This window comes from Galeopterus variegatus, unplaced genomic scaffold (genome assembly GCF_000696425.1).
Source record: "Galeopterus variegatus unplaced genomic scaffold, G_variegatus-3.0.2 Scaffold6171, whole genome shotgun sequence".
NCBI lineage: Eukaryota > Metazoa > Chordata > Mammalia > Dermoptera > Cynocephalidae > Galeopterus > Galeopterus variegatus.
Window position 1 is genome coordinate 92,418 of NW_007732282.1, and position 19,645 is coordinate 112,062.

The 19,645-nt window shown below is 59.7% G+C and overlaps 1 protein-coding gene across 1 annotated transcript in view; it reads right to left on the reverse strand.

The window, feature by feature from the left end:
- FIBCD1 (fibrinogen C domain containing 1) overlaps positions 1-19,260 on the reverse strand; it is a 25,722-nt gene extending 6,462 nt beyond the window's left edge. The window contains exons 1-5 of the mRNA XM_008590512.1: positions 19,228-19,260; positions 18,255-18,734; positions 14,097-14,256; positions 13,460-13,596; positions 73-169 (exon numbers count right to left, since the gene is read on the reverse strand). Coding sequence (XP_008588734.1) covers positions 73-169; positions 13,460-13,596; positions 14,097-14,256; positions 18,255-18,734; positions 19,228-19,260 — 907 coding nt within the window. The remainder of the gene's footprint in view (positions 1-72; positions 170-13,459; positions 13,597-14,096; positions 14,257-18,254; positions 18,735-19,227) is intronic.
- Positions 19,261-19,645: the final 385 nt, after the last annotated feature.

Genomic DNA, 19,645 nt, shown 5'->3' on the forward strand with positions numbered 1-19,645 from the left:
CCCCCCTTGGGGGGGGGGGGACCGGGGCCCAGCAGTGTCTGCAATGCACAGGGGTGGGTCTGTGGTGCTCACCTAGCCAGTGCTCCCCCGTGAGCTTGCCGAAGCCGTCCCGGTACGCGTCCCAGCCCCGGAAGAAGTTCACCGAGCCGTCCTCCCGGCGCTGAAACACCTGCAAAGGCAAGGTGAGGGTGGAGCCTTGGTGCCAACCACCCCAGGACCCCCGGCCCCCCACGCGTGCCCACCCTGCCCCATAGGCGCCCCACACTCTGCTCCTGCCCTGCCACTCAGGGAGGGCAGGGCCTCCTATTTTCCTCAACAGAGCAGGGCTCAGGAGCCTCGTGGCAGCCCGAGGTGGATTGATTGACCAGCCACAGCCCTGTGACATGGCCCCTCCAGCCGGAATCTTGGTGGACTGGGTGGGCTGGAGGAAACCAGCTTTCAGGCTCACCTCTGCCGCCTCACTTTGGAGGCTCAGCTGGTCCCATCCTTGCTCGGGGCCTCAGTTTCCTCACCACTGGGTGAGGTCCTGATACCTTTTTCCATGTCCTAAGAGAACTGGACAAAAACCTGTTCTCGAGCGTTGAAGACCAGGAACAGCCCGAGCCCCGTCTCAGCAAGCTCCCTCCCCGACAGAAGCCTGGCAGGGACGGGTGGGGCTGGGGCACCGCTGTGCAAGCCCCTGGTCTGGGAGGACAAGGAATCCACAGCCGGCTGCAGTGTGACTTGGCTGCAACGACGGCCGCCCCAACTCTGTTCTTCATTTTAATAACATTCTTGATTTGGGAGTCGGGAATCCCATCGGTTAAATTGCTTTGAAATAAGCACCGCGCTGGTCCAGCCAGAGCTGCCTCGAGTATTTACAAGATCCGCTGACAATCCTGTTCCCGCGGTCCCCGCCCTCCCCGCGGCCGTCTTTCTGTCTAACAAGCCTTTTCCTGCTCATTCGCCGCGACAGTTCCCCGAGCCGCGCCTGCCCCTGCCGTGTCAGCGTCTGATGTGGCAGACATCTGGCCGCGGCGCCAGCACCCGCCTGATTTCAGTGGCTCGGAACTGCCCAGCGACCAGCCTGACCGGGGTCACCTGCTGGCGGGGCATCTGCCCGGTGCTCCCAGCCCACCAGGATGCGGCCGGCCATTGGGGCGTTTGGGCAGCTCTGACATCAGGGCACTGGGGGGGGATGACACTTCTCTTTTCTTGCTCCATGACCTCCAACCCGGCCCAGCCCCGAACGTGAAAGTCCTCGGAGTGTGCAGCTTGGGTGGAAGGAAATTCGATCGGGCTCAGGGAGATCTGAGAGGCGCTGGCGAGGCATTGACGGCTGCAGATTGGGACCCTGAGCACGCGCCCTTTGAAAGGCCTAATCCTGCAGAAGCTCCGGCGCTCCCCCGAGACGCCAGCAGCAGCCCCAGCCTGTTCCGTGGGAGGAGGGGAGCTGGAGGTCCCCCGCAGGGCTGGGAGCCTGAGAGGCGCTGGCGAGGCATTGACGGCTGCAGATTGGGACCCTGAGCACGCGCCCTTTGAGAGGCCTAATCCTGCAGAAGCTCCGGCACTCCCCCGAGACGCCAGCAGCAGCCCCAGCCTGTTCCGTGGGAGGAGGGGAGCTGGAGGTCCCCCGCAGGGCTGGGAGCCCCCGGGATGGCGGCTCGCACTGGAGGCCTGCCCAGGGCCCAGGCCTGAAGGAGGCTCTGTGCCATCTGGGGAGCCCAGAGATCATGGGTCTGGGTCTGGAGCCCGGTACTGCCACAGATCGCCCTGGCACGTTACCCCACCTCCCTGGGCCTCGGTTTCCTCACCTGTAAAATGGAGAACCATATGGCACTTTTCTTATAGACGAGGACAACCCACTGAGGATACGCTCAGGGGGCCTGGCACCGAATAGGAGCCCAGCAAGTGCCAGCTGGAGGACAAACAGATGCAGACCTAGCCTGGGCGCTTCTCGTCCCCTCTTCCTCAGTACCCCCAGGCCACAGCCTGCTCTCCCCTCCAGACTGCAGCCCTGCACATCTCCTCCCAGTCAAGCCTCTTTCATTCCTGCAAATGTTCTATTGAGCATCTCTGTGCCAGACACCAGCTGGGGAAACTGAGTCAGGGGGCATGAGGTCAGGGCCTGCCCTCAGGGCAGAGGAACTGTGCTCAGGGGACCTCCCACCTGGGGAGGCAGGAGTACAGATCGAAGGTGGGGAGAGAGCAGGTCTGCCCAGCAGAGCCAGCTTCTGGGAGGGACTCCAGGTGGCCCCAGAGAAGGGGCAGGGTCCTGGCCCGTGTTTGGCCACTGCGTGGCCTGGGTCAGTCACTCCTCCCCTCTGATCCTCACTTTGCTTGCTCACGACAAGCCCGGCCTCCTGGACCCCAGCGAGGACTAAATGCACAGGGCGGGTCTTATTCCCGCCACCACAGTTACCAGGTTCCTTTCCTGTCACAACTGTTGTGAAGTAGGAAGTTGGGGACCAGGCTTCCGGGCAAGGGCCAGGCATGACCTCTGGAAACTGGAAAGCCCAAACCCGAGCAGGGAGCCCGGGGGCGAGGGGTGTGTGGGAAGTAAGGGCCTGCCCAGCCAAGGCAGCAGGCGGGGCCCTCTGGAAAGGCTCGCAGTCAACATGGATCTTTCCAGAATGAGCGTAGAAGCCCTGGCAGTCCCAGCCTGAGCCTCCACGAGCCTCCCCCAGGCTCTGCCTCCCACCCGAGCTGCGAGGGCAGCCGGCCCATCCGCCCCCTCGCTCCCACCCCTAGGATGCCGTGATCCCATGCCGTAATTCATGGGCCATGCCCAGACCCCTGCCCTGACCTGACTCTGGGGGACACAGCAGGAGGGATCCAGGTCAGGGAGCTCATGCCCCTGGGTCCCAGCTGAAGGGACAAATGGCAGCACAGTCATAATTCATGGGCCATGCCCAGACCCCTGCCCTGACCTGACTCTGGGGGACACAGCAGGAGGGCTCCAGGTCAGGGAGCTCATGCCCCTGGGTCCCAGCTGAAGGGACAAATGGCAGCACAGTCGAGCCTGGGTGCTGCTGAGAGCAGATCACTGCCACTGCTGGGGACCGAGTCCTTCCCCTGAGTGCACGTAGTCGCCAAATCCCAGAGGGCTGACCCCCACTTCCTGCCCTCAGCCTTAAGACGGCCTGCCCTCCATGCTGGCACCATGGCCAATGTTTGCCACTGAGCAGGCGTCTGAAACCTGGGCCGTGCCTCCTTACCAGGCTCGTGCCGACAGCCGACTTCTGAGCCCACAGCCCCCGCTCCCTCCTTCCCACTGCCCTGGGCTGGGTGCCAGCCACAGCCATGACCCCCGGCCCCTGGGGGCTCCACCTGGGTGCAGATCCACTGGGGCGAGCACATTCCCGGGTCCACCTGGGCCTGCTGCCTTCCTCTCCCACCCAGGAAAGGGCACTGAGGGACTATGTCCCACATTCCTGTCTGACAGTCCCAAACTGCACCAGCTTAGAAACCACGGCTTCTATGTGCCACCATGGGCACTAAAACTTGAGTGGTTAATTGTGACCTGCACTTGAGGAACCAAGACACATCTATGACACGGCTTTGGAGAAGTTACTTTTAGACATTCTGACCATGGCTCCGAGAAATGCAATTTACGTTCTGTCTCTCTCTCTCTCTCCCCCCCCACATACACACACAATTATCTGAAATGAAAGCTTCCTGAAATGATGCTTTCCCTTATTAAAAAGGATGTGTTCTAATATTTTCTACTGTGTTCTATTCGATTCCCCTCTATTTCATTTAAAAAACAATGTTGTTCACAGCCCATGACGCCGATTTTGCCATCTGCCAGTGGATCAGGCCCACAGTCTGAGAAACGCCGCTGTTGGTGTTGTGGGGCCCTGGGCTGTCCTTATTCCTGGGCTTAAACACCAAGTGACGGAGTGTGCCACACACCGAGTGCTAGGATCCCCGACTTGGAAGCCCTGTCCTCGCCCTGGAGCCGATCACAGCACCACGTGGCCTGACAAGTTCCAAGTGCCGCGGGTGGCCCCAGATCGTCAGATGGGTTCTCCCAGGTTGCCAGGCGTGTGGGTGTGTTTTGTCTGACTCTGAGGTCCAGGGCGAACGGCAGCTGTGGCCTCGTATTTCTGGAAACCAGCTGGACTTCACCGATGCTGGACGTCGCCACGCAGAGAGGCCTTAATTACAGAGCAAGGATCAGCTGGAAAGGAGGATCGTGGTGTCCACCCCCCAAACATGACTCCCCGCTTAGACAGAAAGGGGTGGGAAACAAAAGACAAGGAAACAAAATAATTACTGATTCATTTTGAAGCTCGAATCTGAGTTGGTCTAGCTCCTGGGGCATCTCTCTCGGGTTCCGGCTGGAAAGCAATTGATGTAGAAAGCCTGGCCACCGCCGCGGCCTCCCGAGCAGGTGCCACGAGTGGGAAGACAGAGCGTGTTTTCTTGGTGCGGATTCTCAAAAGCCGCCTGGCGCATCTTGGAAGTGCTGCTTAGGGGGCCCTGCCAAAGGAGGGTTCGGCCACATGGTCCTGCAGATGGTGCTGAGCGGATTCAAAGGAAGGAGCCGCTGAACTGGGCGGTGGAAGGGGGAGAGCAGCCACAGCTGACTGTCCTGGGTTTGTCACAGGCCCTAGCGGCCAAGGGACGCAGAGATACTACGGGGCTTCCTCAAACTCATGCTTGAAGGCCCCATCTCAGCCAGGGCCACCTCTGTGAATGGACCCTGTCCAACCTGCTCCTTGTTTGCCCAGGTGCCAAGACCATGGAGCTGGCATCCTCAGCACCAAGCCGGGCTCTGTGGCCACCCCAGCACCAGGCCAGTGTCTTAGAGTATGGGCACAGCCCTCCCCGCCACAGCCCTATTTGGCAGATGAGAAGACCGAGAAGGCTTGGAGAGGTGCATGACCTGTGTCCAGCCCAAAGCCTCAGGACTGAGAAGGCCAGAGGAGGGGGACAGCTGCGAAAATACACAGTGCCCCGTGGCTTGGCAGGTGGATACTGATCCCTCCAGGCGGTGAGCCCACCTGGGCTGCCACCTAGGACACCACAGTCCTAACCAGACTCTGGCCAATAGGCTGTGACTTCCCGAGTCTTGGCTTCTCTCCTACAAAGCAAGGGCTGCTGCCGAGGCCCCATGTGTGTGCTTGGCTCACAGGGGTGACTCTGGCCCTCAGAAAGTTCACGGCCCCAGGACAGACAGCTGCATAAGCCTAAAGTCACAGGGCAGAGCAGCTCCCAACCTGGCACCTTCCTCCAATTCCCATGCCTCAGTTTCCTCATCTGTAAAGTGAGGATTATAACAGCCTCAGCCCACAAGGTTTTAATGAGAAGTAAATGTGCTGGTACACAGCATTCAATAATGATAACAATCATTGTTGCTACAAGGCTTGATGGGAGCTCAGAGGAGTGAGCCCATCTATGGGGGAAGGTGGAGGTGGTAGTCTGGGAGGGCTTCCTGGAGGAGCATACGCTTGGATGAACTGCAGGGACTTGCCAGGTGGTCAGAGGAACTGAGACCCAAGGGAGGGGGAATGGGTGGGCCCAAACACTATGAGAGAAGGGGGATGATCCCTGCTGCCTTGGAAGGGTCCCCAGGAGGCAGTGTCTGGGATTTTTTCCTCGACCATGATGAAGCTGCTGCAGAAACCAGTTACAGGCAGGATCATGCTGGCCGTGTTGCTGCAGCGTCCACCAGCCTCCCAGGCCTCCTGAGCAGGAGATTCTGGGAGGGGAGGCAGGAGGCGGTAGCAGAGGCACATTCTTGTTTTTAAAGAACAAAGAACTTGGACGTGTGAGTGAATGCAGCCCTTCAAAGGCAGCCCCTAGGGAGGCTCTGCCTGCATTCCTGGGAGGCTGTCTGTCCTTAAATCCCTTCTGGATAGCTCTGGACAGTGCCCCCAGGGAGATCCCCAGGCTTGCTGGCAAGAGCACAGGTTCCAGAACAAGGTGGAGCTGGGTTCCAATCCTGGCCCTGTCTCTCACAGGCTGTGTGACCTCAGATAAGTCACAGAACCTTTCCGAGCCTCAGTCTCCCTCTCTGTAAGCCCCTTCATCATCCCTGCAGGGCCGTGAGAAAGGTGCAAAGAAGTACATGTGTAAACCGGGCAGCACACAGTCTCGCCAACGTCACCCCCCCCCCAAACCAGCTGCCGAGCCCAGGAGGAGGAAGTCGGGCCCACTCGTTGTTGACTGAAAATGGTACCCCCGGGCCTGGCGCCCTGCCACACTTCCCAGGCTTGGCAGCCAGCGCCTGCCGGTGCCTGGCAAAACACTGCTCAGAGTTGCCATTTATCCAATCTGAGCCACATCAGGCACTGGGCTGAGCATTTCACGTGCCTTATGGCGCCCTGCCACACTTCCCAGGCTTGGCAGCCAGCGCCTGCCGGTGCCTGGCAAAACACTGTTCAGAGTTGCCATTTATCCAATCTGAGCCACATCAGGCACTGGGCTGAGCATTTCACGTGCCTTAACTGGTTTACATCGAAAGTTTGAAAAATCCAAACTTCTCCGGGTGGAAGCAAGCTTTCTCCATGCAGACTGGCCAAGGGAGCAAGAGGTTGTTGTCCCCTGTCATCTCGGTCATTATTAAGGTGTGGGGGCTCCGAGGACCCCTCCCCAGAGCAGTGTGGCGGCCAGGCAGCATCGTGGAGACACAGTGGCCACTGAGGCCACAGTGGGTCCCCTGCTGCCACAGCCTCCAGGATGGGGAGGGCTGGCCACAGCTGCAGCCTCTGCAAGAAGGAGCCAATGTCCCATCATCTAGCGGATTCCCCAGTCCTGCTGCCTGACCTCCCCCAGCCCGGCTGGGGAGGCCCCGGGAGCTTTTCTTCTCTCCCTGAGCCTGATCCCACTGCCTTTGATGTTCTCCATGTGAGGGCAGGATTTTCCTCCTGCCTGGAGTGCTCAGGTGGGGAGGAGATGCAGACGGCACGGAAGGGAGGGTTTCTCTCGCAGCGCAGCAGAGCCAATTAGAGGCACATCGGAACCGGCTGACCCCGCACGCAGGAAAACGGTCGCCCTGCAGAACCAGGTGTGGGCCACTTCGTGCTCACCGTGTCGGGGGATGCGGAGCCCAACTGATTTTATTCCCAGTCCCTGCTGTAGGAGTTACTGAACCGGACCTGATGCGTATGACCTCAGCCAAAGGGTTTGGCAATTAGGCCCTGGTGGCAGCGCTGCACCAGGCAGAGGCAGTGTGGCAGGGAGGACCCTTATGCTGATGCCAAGCAGACACCCTCCTTCCAACCACCCAAAACCTACAACAGGCTCTGGCCAATCTGTTCCCCAGCCCTGCAAAGAGGTGGCACAGGGCACGGGGCCCGTCCCACTGGCCAGACAAGGAAGGGAACGCTCCGAGGAGGGATGTGCCCTGCCAGTCTCACACGGCCAGGGGTCAGATATGTCAGCAGCACGGAGCCACCATGGTCCCAAAACAAGCCGTGCCACCTCCCGGCCCCTCACCTTGGCTGCCCTCATCTGCTGACTTGTCCATCCCCCCACCAGGCTGGAGCTCTCCGGTCCTTCTTACCCCCTGTGCCTGGCACACAGTTGGTGCTCAGTGTTTGAACACGAGCATAAGTGAGGGCCCCCGTGTGACAGTTAACTCCACTGACGTGCACTGGCTGGACCTCAGGAGGCCTGGCTGCTGCCCTGGCCAGGCCGCTCACTTGCTGGGTGGCCTTAGGCAAATCTCTTGCCCTCTCTGAGGCTGGCCTGCTGGTCTCCTGGGATTGAAGGGGCAGCCGAGTGATGCCAGGTGGGCATATAAACTGTGAAGTGCCCTTAGGTGGGCAGGGCTGCTGGGCCCATCCTTGCCCACTCCAGTCTGTCTGGGAAGCAGGCCCCGGTTGGGGAGTCTCTGGGGGGACTGCTCCAGGCACCCTGGCCTCCAGGCAAGACCATCAATGTTGGCACTCGAGGCCTGGCACTCTGGACATGGAGCCTAATGAGGATGGATGGTACCAGGGTCTGGAGGGGGGGCGGCCAGCTCCCTTCCAAACAACAATTGAGCTTCCGAGAGATTCTGTGTGGCAGGGAGGTGATCCTGACAGATGTCTGGAGGTACCTGGGAAAAGATTGCTTTTGATGGAAGCCCAAATGGATATTAACGTTTATTGGCCACGCAAGCATTTCTTGGACGAGAACGGCCTCTCCTCCAGAGCCCGGATCCAGGTGTCTGAGTGCCAGGCCCGATCGGGCTGGCGTCCCTCACTGAGTCCTCTCTAATCACCCCTGAAGCCGGGGCCACGGGAACTACCCGCCTCCCAGCCCAAATCCTGATTGACTTCCCNCTGGTTTACATCGAAAGTTTGAAAAATCCAAACTTCTCCGGGTGGAAGCAAGCTTTCTCCATGCAGACTGGCCAAGGGAGCAAGAGGTTGTTGTCCCCTGTCATCTCGGTCATTATTAAGGTGTGGGGGCTCCGAGGACCCCTCCCCAGAGCAGTGTGGCGGCCAGGCAGCATCGTGGAGACACAGTGGCCACTGAGGCCACAGTGGGTCCCCTGCTGCCACAGCCTCCAGGATGGGGAGGGCTGGCCACAGCTGCAGCCTCTGCAAGAAGGAGCCAATGTCCCATCATCTAGCGGATTCCCCAGTCCTGCTGCCTGACCTCCCCCAGCCCGGCTGGGGAGGCCCCGGGAGCTTTTCTTCTCTCCCTGAGCCTGATCCCACTGCCTTTGATGTTCTCCATGTGAGGGCAGGATTTTCCTCCTGCCTGGAGTGCTCAGGTGGGGAGGAGATGCAGACGGCACGGAAGGGAGGGTTTCTCTCGCAGCGCAGCAGAGCCAATTAGAGGCACATCGGAACCGGCTGACCCCGCACGCAGGAAAACGGTCGCCCTGCAGAACCAGGTGTGGGCCACTTCGTGCTCACCGTGTCGGGGGATGCGGAGCCCAACTGATTTTATTCCCAGTCCCTGCTGTAGGAGTTACTGAACCGGACCTGATGCGTATGACCTCAGCCAAAGGGTTTGGCAATTAGGCCCTGGTGGCAGCGCTGCACCAGGCAGAGGCAGTGTGGCAGGGAGGACCCTTATGCTGATGCCAAGCAGACACCCTCCTTCCAACCACCCAAAACCTACAACAGGCTCTGGCCAATCTGTTCCCCAGCCCTGCAAAGAGGTGGCACAGGGCACGGGGCCCGTCCCACTGGCCAGACAAGGAAGGGAACGCTCCGAGGAGGGATGTGCCCTGCCAGTCTCACACGGCCAGGGGTCAGATATGTCAGCAGCACGGAGCCACCATGGTCCCAAAACAAGCCGTGCCACCTCCCGGCCCCTCACCTTGGCTGCCCTCATCTGCTGACTTGTCCATCCCCCCACCAGGCTGGAGCTCTCCGGTCCTTCTTACCCCCTGTGCCTGGCACACAGTTGGTGCTCAGTGTTTGAACACGAGCATAAGTGAGGGCCCCCGTGTGACAGTTAACTCCACTGACGTGCACTGGCTGGACCTCAGGAGGCCTGGCTGCTGCCCTGGCCAGGCCGCTCACTTGCTGGGTGGCCTTAGGCAAATCTCTTGCCCTCTCTGAGGCTGGCCTGCTGGTCTCCTGGGATTGAAGGGGCAGCCGAGTGATGCCAGGTGGGCATATAAACTGTGAAGTGCCCTTAGGTGGGCAGGGCTGCTGGGCCCATCCTTGCCCACTCCAGTCTGTCTGGGAAGCAGGCCCCGGTTGGGGAGTCTCTGGGGGGACTGCTCCAGGCACCCTGGCCTCCAGGCAAGACCATCAATGTTGGCACTCGAGGCCTGGCACTCTGGACATGGAGCCTAATGAGGATGGATGGTACCAGGGTCTGGAGGGGGGGCGGCCAGCTCCCTTCCAAACAACAATTGAGCTTCCGAGAGATTCTGTGTGGCAGGGAGGTGATCCTGACAGATGTCTGGAGGTACCTGGGAAAAGATTGCTTTTGATGGAAGCCCAAATGGATATTAACGTTTATTGGCCACGCAAGCATTTCTTGGACGAGAACGGCCTCTCCTCCAGAGCCCGGATCCAGGTGTCTGAGTGCCAGGCCCGATCGGGCTGGCGTCCCTCACTGAGTCCTCTCTAATCACCCCTGAAGCCGGGGCCACGGGAACTACCCGCCTCCCAGCCCAAATCCTGATTGACTTCCCGGGAGATTGGCTTCCAGTCCACGCGAGAGGAAGATGCATGGCCTGCTCTGGCATCTCGGTCTTTCATTAAGCCTGTCCTAACCCTTAACTCTGATTTCTGGGTCTGGCTGGCACATTCTCGCTGATCTGCCCGCCAAGGGGTTCCCAGAGGCAAACGCCATAACTCAGACGTACTTGAAGTTAGGAAAACAAAAGAGCTTTTAACCCCCAGACATGGATCCAGTCCATTTAAAAGCTCTCCTCCCGAGCCTGAAGACAGGTTTAGAGATATGTCTGTCTTTGGGGTCCTTGGGGGATTCTCGTCTGCTCTGTGCTGGCTCCTGACGCGGCAGGCTCTGCCCTGCAGGCTCACGTCACCCTCCCCGCCCGCCTCTCGGGCCCCGCGTGCCTGGACGCTGCTGGGGACGGCTGGCCCCTTTCAAAACTGACCTGGGTGGCCCTGACCCTTTCATCCCATGAGAGGCTCCCTCTCTCCTCTGCTCTTTGGTCACTTGTTTAATCTGATCTTAAACTCCTCCCCGACCTTTGTTGGCCTGGACATCAATCACCAAAAATAGCCCACATCAAGTTCCTTGGTGAGAAATTGATGGCTCCTGCCGGCCTCCCCTAGTGCTCCAAGTCCAAAGTCGGAGACCAAAGAAGCTGCTACCCGAGCACCCCTGGGAGCAGCGGACTTGCTCCTCCCACAGCCTCAGGTCCCCATTCCTGTTCTCTGGACCCCCCTGGACTCGCTCTTGGTGGGGAGCTTGAGGAGGCCGGGTCATACACATCTTGGTCATGGTGGGGTTGCCAATGCTGTGCCCTGGGTGTGGCTCATTGTCAGGAATAGTGACTGAACAGCTAGCAGATTTCGTGCAAAATGCGCTGCAAGCATCTGGGAACAGAAGCCTAGGCTGGCCCCAGGAAGTAGAATGTGGACATCTGTCTTTTGGTCTGTCCTTCCCCGTCTTCTGAGGTTTAGGGGAGGCACAGACGATTGCTACCATAGCTGCTAAAAATGCCAGCTACTTGCAGGGCAGATCATAGGCATGTACAGGCCCCAACAGTCAGAAGCATGTGTGACTTCCAGTCTACAGCTGGGGAAGCCATGAAGCAGGGACAGAAGGACTCACCTCCAAACCGAGCCTGTGCCCCAGGCCCACACGGATCTTGGTTGGAGGTATCCATTTAGCTGTGTCTAGCTGTGTCCAGCATTTGGTGGCAGCACTGGGGTCCTCACCAGGCCAAGCCCTGTCCTGGTCAGGGGGTCTCTGTTCCTGGCTGGGTGGCCCTGAGCTGGTTTCTCCGGCCTCCCAGTCTCTCTCAGGTGCATTCCTTTTCTGCTTAAGTCAGCTACTTTCCATTACTTGCATTTAAGAACTCTGAGTGACAGGTGAGTGTCCCCATTCCACAGCTGAGGAAATTGAGGCTCAGAGAACTTAAGTAACTTGCCCAAGATCACACAGCAGGATTGAGAGTCACATCTGGTTCTGTCTGCGGATGATGGGGCCCAAGCATGTAGCCTCCAGACTGTCCCCATCTCTGACAGAGGGACTGCATCACAGGCCTGTCAACCAAATGCGTGAAACGCCTCCTCCCCTTCTCTCTTCCCACTCTGCCCAAGGACGCGCACAATCAGGTGATGGCTCCTGAAGCACAGCTCTTATCCCATCCTTCCTCTCTCCAACACCCTCAATAGCTCCCCAGTGCCTGTCCCAGACCCCGCAGCTTGGGGTGCTGACCAGCCTCGCTTCATCTCTTCCTGTGCCACACAGCCCATACCACGTGCTTTCTGGCTCCTGGAGCCTGGTTAACTTGCTCCCTCCTCCTGAAATAACCTCTTTCCTGAACACACCCAGAAATCCTACCCATCCTTCCAGACTCATCAGAAATGCCCCTTCTCTAGAAGCTTGTACAGAGCCTCCTCCACCTCTGCTACGGGGGCTTCTTCCACCCCCAGCTCCACAGACTCTGAGCTCCTCGGGAGGCTTCGGCTAGGAGCTTCCCACCTCTGTACGTCCCCAGTATCCAGGGTACAGCCGGTGCTCAAAGTGTCTGTCTGGTTGAAATTAAATGTGAAGCTGAGAAACCTGAAAGAGCTAGTTCTACCGGTCATTGTCACTGGGTGTCCCTACTATAGCCAACTCAGGGGGGCTGAGCAGCTTTCAGGGTGGCACGCAGGCCTCCAGGGACAGTGGTGCAGGTTGTTCACTGCTCAAGGGCACCCAGCCCCGGGGCAAGGCTCTCCTCTGTTCCCCTCACCAAGCCCAGCACCCCAGAATACACAAAGAAAGGGATGTGCATTTTTTAAATATGCACAAAATCACCCAATGGCCCATAATAGCCCTGCTGAGGCCAGACCCTAAGCCTGAGCCTCATGAGAGGGTCCGAAGCCCACCACTGCGGGAGGGGGCCGCAAGCTCATTGCCCACTGCACTCCCCAGCTCTGCCGGGGTCAGCAAACCCCAGCACGTGGGGCAGTTCCTACCTGCTGTCTGTTTTTGCACAGCATGTGAGCCAAGAATGCTTTGAACTTCTTAAATGGTTAAAAAAAAAAAAAAAAAGTCAAAAGAGGAGTTTTAAAAATATCCTTTGAATAATATTTGAGGAAGAATACACGAAAACTATGAAATTCAAATTTCGGTGTCTACAAGTAAAGTGTTATTGGCACGCAGCCAGCCCCTGCCTTTTCGTTTTGTCTGCGACTGTTTCCCCTATAGAGGCAGAGTCAGGCAGTTGCCACCGAGACCACTGAAGACATCAGAGGCGGGACCGTGAGCCTAGAATCCGTCCTCCCTGGGCCTGTGCAGACAGTGTGCGACCTGCTCTGGAAGGGGCTTCCAGCTGGCCCGTCTGCCCCACCACTGCCCCCCGCTCCCAGCCCCGGAGAATTTCAGGGGGCGCCTACAGCTGTCCTGCCCCTGCCCTCTGGAGGTTGGCACATTTCATTGCTCTCATTTCCCACCCAGGCAGGAACCAGGAGGCACAGGGATCCCCCGCCCCTCGCCAGGACGCCGTCGGGCTCCCCCTTTCCCCTGCACTGGAACCACATGTTGAAGAACTCAACAGGTCAGGCGCCCACACGCATCAGCCCTGGACTCACATCAGCAGCAGGTGCCCGAGGCGCGCTCCATCCCAGCACCCAACGCTGACTGGCCCAGCACCCCTGGAGGACCACGGCTCGGGGGCTCAGAGTGCAGGGAGCACATGGTGGCCCTGACTGGCATCTGCCCCCCAGCCAGGGGCAGCTCGCCAATTCCCCCTCCCCGTGTCAGGCCAAGGCAGAGGGTCCCCAGGGCAGGCCCAATCCAAGGCAGGTGAGAGGCTGCTCACCCAGCTTCAGGTATGTGGCCTCCTGGCCCCCCAGGGGCCTGCCTCTCTGTCCGCGTGGCGCGGGAGACTCACCGTCCAGCCACCGCCATCGGTGCGCATGTCGCAGTAGACCTGGAAGCCTGCGGGGTAGTGGGTGGGGAAGACTGAGTAAACGCCGTCGTCCTGCTGTCCGCTCAGGAGGACGTCCAGACAGTCTCGGGGCCGAGAGCCTGAGACAGGGGAGGCTCATCAGGGTGGCAGTGGCCAGGCCCTGTGTTCCTGCCCACCCCCTCTGTCTGGAGCTGCCCCTGTCTGTCTCTGATTGGTCTGTCCGCCTGGCAGTGTCATGTGGGTTCATGTGGGGTCAAGAGCACCGGCCGTGGAGTCGGATCTTGGCTCTGCCACTCCCAGGTGAGTCTGGGTGAATCACCTTCTCTGAACCTCATTTTCTTCATCTGGAAAATGGGCTGAGAGAGGGGCCCACGGGAGGGGGCAGCTGGGTGCTCCGAGCCGCCTGGCCTGCAGGAAGTCCTCGGTCACAGCAGCGGTGTTTCTGATCAGAGGTGAGGGGTGGTGGGGGAGGATGGAGGGACAGAGCCTGCCTAGGCCGCGGTGGCAGCAGGCTGGGTGCTGGGTGGCTTGTTGCAGGGCAATCCTCAGCCAAGCTCTCCCTGCTCCCCAGGACTGGGCACCAAGTTACCGGAGGAAGGTGGCCCCTTCTCCCACTCACCACTGGGGCAGCCCCGGGGCCGGGATCCCCTGGAGGGGGCCCTCTGAAGATCAGCCTTGACGCGGGGCCGGCCCAGCCCCCGGTCCCTCTGCAGGGCATCCAGGACGTCGCTGACGGAGTTCACCAGGTGAGCCATGTGGCCTTGGCTCTCGGAGAGAAGCTGTTGAGCACAGAAGGTAAGCCCGGGGGACACACAACATGTCACCTGCTGGATGGGCCCTCCCCTGAGACAGGGGTGGGCTCTTGGCTTGATGGCAGCCCCCACCCTGCTCTGGCCCCACGGTCCCTGTCCCAGGTGGTCTGTCAGAGACTGCTGGTCTGGGACCTCAAGGGCTAAAGGGACCGGAACTCAGGTGGGAGGGGACAGGGTGGCTCCAGCAGGCATCTGCTGCCCCTGCTGTCCCAGGCTTTGTTCTTTGGCCATTTCTGTATGGTCAGCCTAGGTGAGAGGGAAGCTGAGGAGGACGTCTGTGCAGGTAGAGGCAGCCCCGGCGTCAGGCAGACCTGGGTTGCACCCGGCTCATCCATGTGCCAGTTACATGGCTGTGGGTGCGTGCCCAAACTGAGCCCTGTCTCCTCATCTGGAAGTGGGGCTAACACCACCTCCCTGGCCACATTGCCGTGGGGACAGGTGACCACACATGGGAAGCACCCAGCATGGCATACCCGATACACCGAATTTGCACGGCACCTTCCAGGCTTTTCTGATCCCCAAGCAAAGTTGCCAAGGAAGGGGTGGCTGATCTGCATGTGACAGTGACAAACAGAGGGGTGTCCTGAGGCTCAGAGAGGTCATGGGGGCCTTTGTGCAGATCCCTGGGCTGCAGGCTGGGCCCAGGAACAAGTATACCCGCAAGCCCCACGCGAACGTCACTTTGGGTTTCTGTGGCTCTCTGATGCCCATGACCTCACCAGGCGCCCCACGTGCTGCGAAGTAGGACTTGAGGTTGTCATCTCCCTGTTACAAGTGGGGAAACTGAGGCCCAGGAGGAGAGGTCCCTGAAAGTGAACGACGACCTGGGGACCAAGACTCAGGCCACTTGCCCAGGGCTGGCTCTCAGGAAGGGGATCCAGGTTGGGGATGGGGGTGAGTGTGAGGGGGGGCAGTGGTTTGGACAATTCGATTGTCTGGGTTCTGACTCCAATCCCCTCCCCCACTCGCTAGCTGCATGACCCTGGAAGAGCGATGGGACCCCTCCAGTTTGTTTCCTCTGAAAAGCAGGGTGGTGAGAGCTGTGCTTCCGCTGGAGGGGATTCTTGACAGCCCGCGCTGGGCACGTGCTCGCCAGTGTCACCTATTCTACGACTCCCACCTTTCCTCCATCACAGTCCAGGGGCTGGGAGCTCAGCAAGTGCAGCGCGGCTCCTGGGGCCTCACGGCTGTGTCCGCTGCCTGAGGGTCTGGGGTCTGTCACCTCCCCACCCGAGCTCCAGGGGGATGAGGACCACATGGAGGGGGAGGCCCGTCACGGGCAGACTGCCGCCAGCCAGCAAACGAGTGTGGAGCCAGCTGGGTCTTCACACACCGAACCTGTCATTTGCCAGATAATAGCCCATTCGAGGAAGGAAAATATAGAAATATACAGCGCCGACACTTTACAAAATCTGATTCTCCGCTCGTCCGGAGGCAGGGGCCCTGCAAAGCTTTTAGTCCCTGTCAGCTTCACCTCTGCTGAGCAGGTGATTCAGGCAGGGCTGCGGCCTGGGCAGGGGGGAGCAAGGTGGGCAGGGAGTGCCCTGGGCCCCACCGCAGGGTGCTGTAGACAGGCTCCGTCTAAGAAGGATGCAGGCAGCCCGGGGGGATGGGGAGGACCGTGGGAGCAAACGTCACTTGGTTAAATCACAGCCCATCCCTCTGAGTCAATGCGGCGACACACTAGAGAAACTCAGGCTCAGCCCCCTCCCTTTTGCTAACGGGCAGGAAAGACCTCAGTTTAAACCAGCAAATGATTAAAGTTGAAAATGTACATATAAACATGCCCCGAATTAATGGGGAAGTCGGTCCCTGCTTGCTGAGCAGCACAGATGCATCGGGGAGGACTTGGCAGCTTTCAGAGGCTGTGAAATCCCAGTTTCTGTTTCCGGACCTTCTTAGTTGTGTGACCAAGCTTCAGCTGGGCACTTCGCCACTCTGAGCCTCAGTCTGCCGCTCTGTAGAATGGGGTAATAAATGGACTCGCCTCCTGCAGTTGCTGGGCCGCAAAGTGCTTGTTAACACACGGCGTGGGCCCAGCATTCATATTGTAAAAGAGATTTTCAGTGGTGGCCCCCCATAGGTTTAAATCCTAGTTCACAAACAATTTGCACCATAATAACAGGGAGATGCTGTTGGGGCAGATGGGAAGTATCTCCACAGCCAGATGCCAAAAGCTCCAGCATCCCCTCGGCATGAACTGTGTCAGCCGCATTTTACAGTGAGGAGACCCAGCCCAGAGAGAGGATATGACCTGCCCGAGGTCCCACAGCTGTACAGGTGGAGCCTGGACTGGATCCCAGCACTGCCGACTCAAACCCTCAGGCAGAACCGCTCAGCTCAGCCTGGGCCAGCAGGCCTCAGGCGATCCTGTACGTGACAATCACCCGGGGCGCTTGTTCAACTGCAGATTCTCACACACACCCCCCAGTGGGGTCCAGAGGTGGGGGATGGAGTCCAGGCACCTGCCTTTTAACAAGCACCCAGTGATTCCAACCCAGGGTGCCCGTGGGCACAGGTTTGAGATGACAAACGCCGGGTTGTTCGGATGGGACAGCTGTGGGGATTTGGAGTGGAGTTAGGAGCGATGGCTGCCTGCCTCGGAATGACACGGAAAGACACACGGGCGTGGGGATGACCTGGAGTCAGTGGGTAATGAGTCAAATCAAACATTTTCTGAGAACTAAATATGTCAGGTGAGCCGTGGCACTCCTGGGCCCCAGAAAAGTTATCGGTCTTGCAGGAACAGCTCTACGCCTCTGCGTAGGTTGTGGAGTGAGTGGGGCGACTTTGAGACCCTTCCTCTCAAATCCTCCTCCCAGCTCTGAGGGGGAGCACTCGTGGGCCAGGCCTGAGCTGACCATGGGCTGAGCAATGGGGTGGCCCAGATCACCCAAGAGTCTGGAGGGCTTCCCGAGCCCTTCCGATGAGGCCTAGGGAAGCCGCAGATGGAGGGGCAGCGGGAAGGCCAGCTAAACATCCCCCTCTACCCTCCACCCTGGGTGGGGGAAGCTGCCTTCCCGTCAGTCACCCAGACAGGGCGATGAGGACTGTAATTTCTCCAGCTGCAGCCTTCAGATGGAGGGAAAAGGCCCATTGCTCATGAGCTGTTGGGTGACCAGATGCCTGGTCATCCCAGGTGTCTGGACATGGGGTGGGTGGAAGGGGCTGGGGCTGCTGGTAGAGGCAGGGGCTTGGCTCCTAGCCGCTAAGGATCTGAGTCACATGTGCCCAGCACATGGCTGGAGGCCGGGCAGGGCACTAGGGGGTTGGATCTGGCCACAGTATCCAGGACAAATCACCACCCCCTTCTGGGCCTCAATTTTCTGTTCTGGAAAATGGAGGCAGATGAGATGACCTTAAGTCCCTGATCCAATGAAGGAGAAACTTCTTTCTGGTGCTACAGGCCTGGTCTCGGAGCCAAGGAGAGGAGCTCTTCACCCAGCCCCACCCAGCGCTGGCTGGAACCTGGCTTGGCCTGAGACGGGGGTGGGGAGCGTGGAGGGGCTTTGGGACAGGCTGAGTGTCTGGTTGGACTCCCTCAACTGGCCTGCTGGCACTCACCAGCCACAGGACCTTGAGCAAGTCACAGTCCTTCTTTGAGTCTCTATTGGCTAATGATGGGGGCAATGCCCTACCTCTCCTGCATCGTGAAGCACTTGGGAAGTCCCTGGAGCCCTGGATTTGACCTGACCGTTGGATGCCATAGGGTCACCAGGAGAGTGTGCAGGAGAGAAACTGAGTTTGAGTCCTGGCTCCCAGTAGCTGTGCGGCCTTGGATGAGAGACTTCACCTCTCTGAGCCTCACTGGCTCATGTGTAGATGGGAAGAGCAGTAGCCCCCAGTCCTGGGCACTTAGGGATTAAGTGAAGCCGTGGATATCAGGCACCTGGCACAGGGCCGGCACGTGGTGGCAGCAACCCCCACCTCCACCAAGCCTCTGCGGCGCAGACCCCAGCCCTTACCTGGATGAGGCGGCCCTGCTCGCTCTGCAGGGTGCTGAGCCCCTGGCCCAGGGCACTGTGCCCCTTGCGCAGCCCCACGCACTCTGCCTGCAGCTCTGAGGCCCGGGCCAGCAGCCGGGGCAGCTGCTCAGCCAGCGTGTCCAGCAGCTCCTGCTCCCGCTCACCCGCCGGCCGCGGCTGGGCCTGGTGCTCGGTCAGCGCCCGCAGCACTGAGGCCTGGGCACCCTCCAGGCGAGCGAAGCCATCAGCAAGGTCGGGGCAGCGCGGGTCGATGAGGATGCTGAGGCGTGAGCTGTCGGCCCGCTCCACGGTGACCAGGGCACTGTTGGCGCCGGCAGGCCCAGTGCTGACGACAGGTGGGGGCGCAGTGCCTGGTGCACGGGCATGGTTCAGGAAGAGCACGGCGCCGGTGACAGCCACAGCCAGCAGCACAGCCAGGGACAGCAGCACAGTGCACAGTACGTAGCTGCAGCTTGGTCGCTACAGGCAGCCCAGACACACGGCCATGGAGACAGACAGATGGACGAACAGAGAAAGGAGGACAGGCATTAGAGGTGGACCCAGGCCGCCAGCTCTGCCCAGGGAGACTTTGTGAGGCCCGAACAAGGCTCAGAGGACCTGAGGGGATGGATACCTGGGGTCTCGGGGAACGGAGTCAGAGAGGGGACAGGGTCCCAGAGGGGAGAGACACAGAAGAGATGCAGGGAGACGCAGGGGGACAGAGATGGAGAGGATGCAGCAGGGAAACTGAGGCAGAGAGATGGGGAGACTGAAGGAGAGCCTTCCCTCCCGCTGCCCCATCCTGCCCAGTGCAGGCGCAGTGACCCTCAGCCACTCGTGTGTGCAGCCACGGGGCCCCCCATGGAGCCCCTGCCCTGGCACAGTCAGCGCTGGAGGTGATGTCTCTCACTCTACAGCCTGACAGGCCCAGGCTCAGGTCCCTGCACTGCCATTGCTTACAGTGTGACCTCACCTCTCTGAGCCTCAGTTTCCTCACCTCTAACATGGGGCATAATGTCACCCATCTCTTACACATGGGTACCCGCCATGTGGACTCAGGAAGAGGGAACTGTCATGGTGACAGTGATGATGCTAAAGGTGGTCATGCTGTCACAGGGAAACAAGTGTTCTGCAGTAGTGAGCACCTGTCACTGGAGGTCCCCTCCAACCTGGAGCCCCCATGTCCCATGGGTCCCACGGCCTCTGGTTTGCTCTGGCTGTTCTCCAGCTACGCACACCAGGGCCACCTGAACACCTCCTCTCCCCCTTTCCTCTCCCACTTCATGGAGAAGGCCCCTGGCAGGACAAACACCAAACAGTGGGGCAGAGTTGCTCTAAGGCCACCTGGAGAAGGGGCCTGCCTCCCTCTGACAAGGCGAGGGCTCAGACAG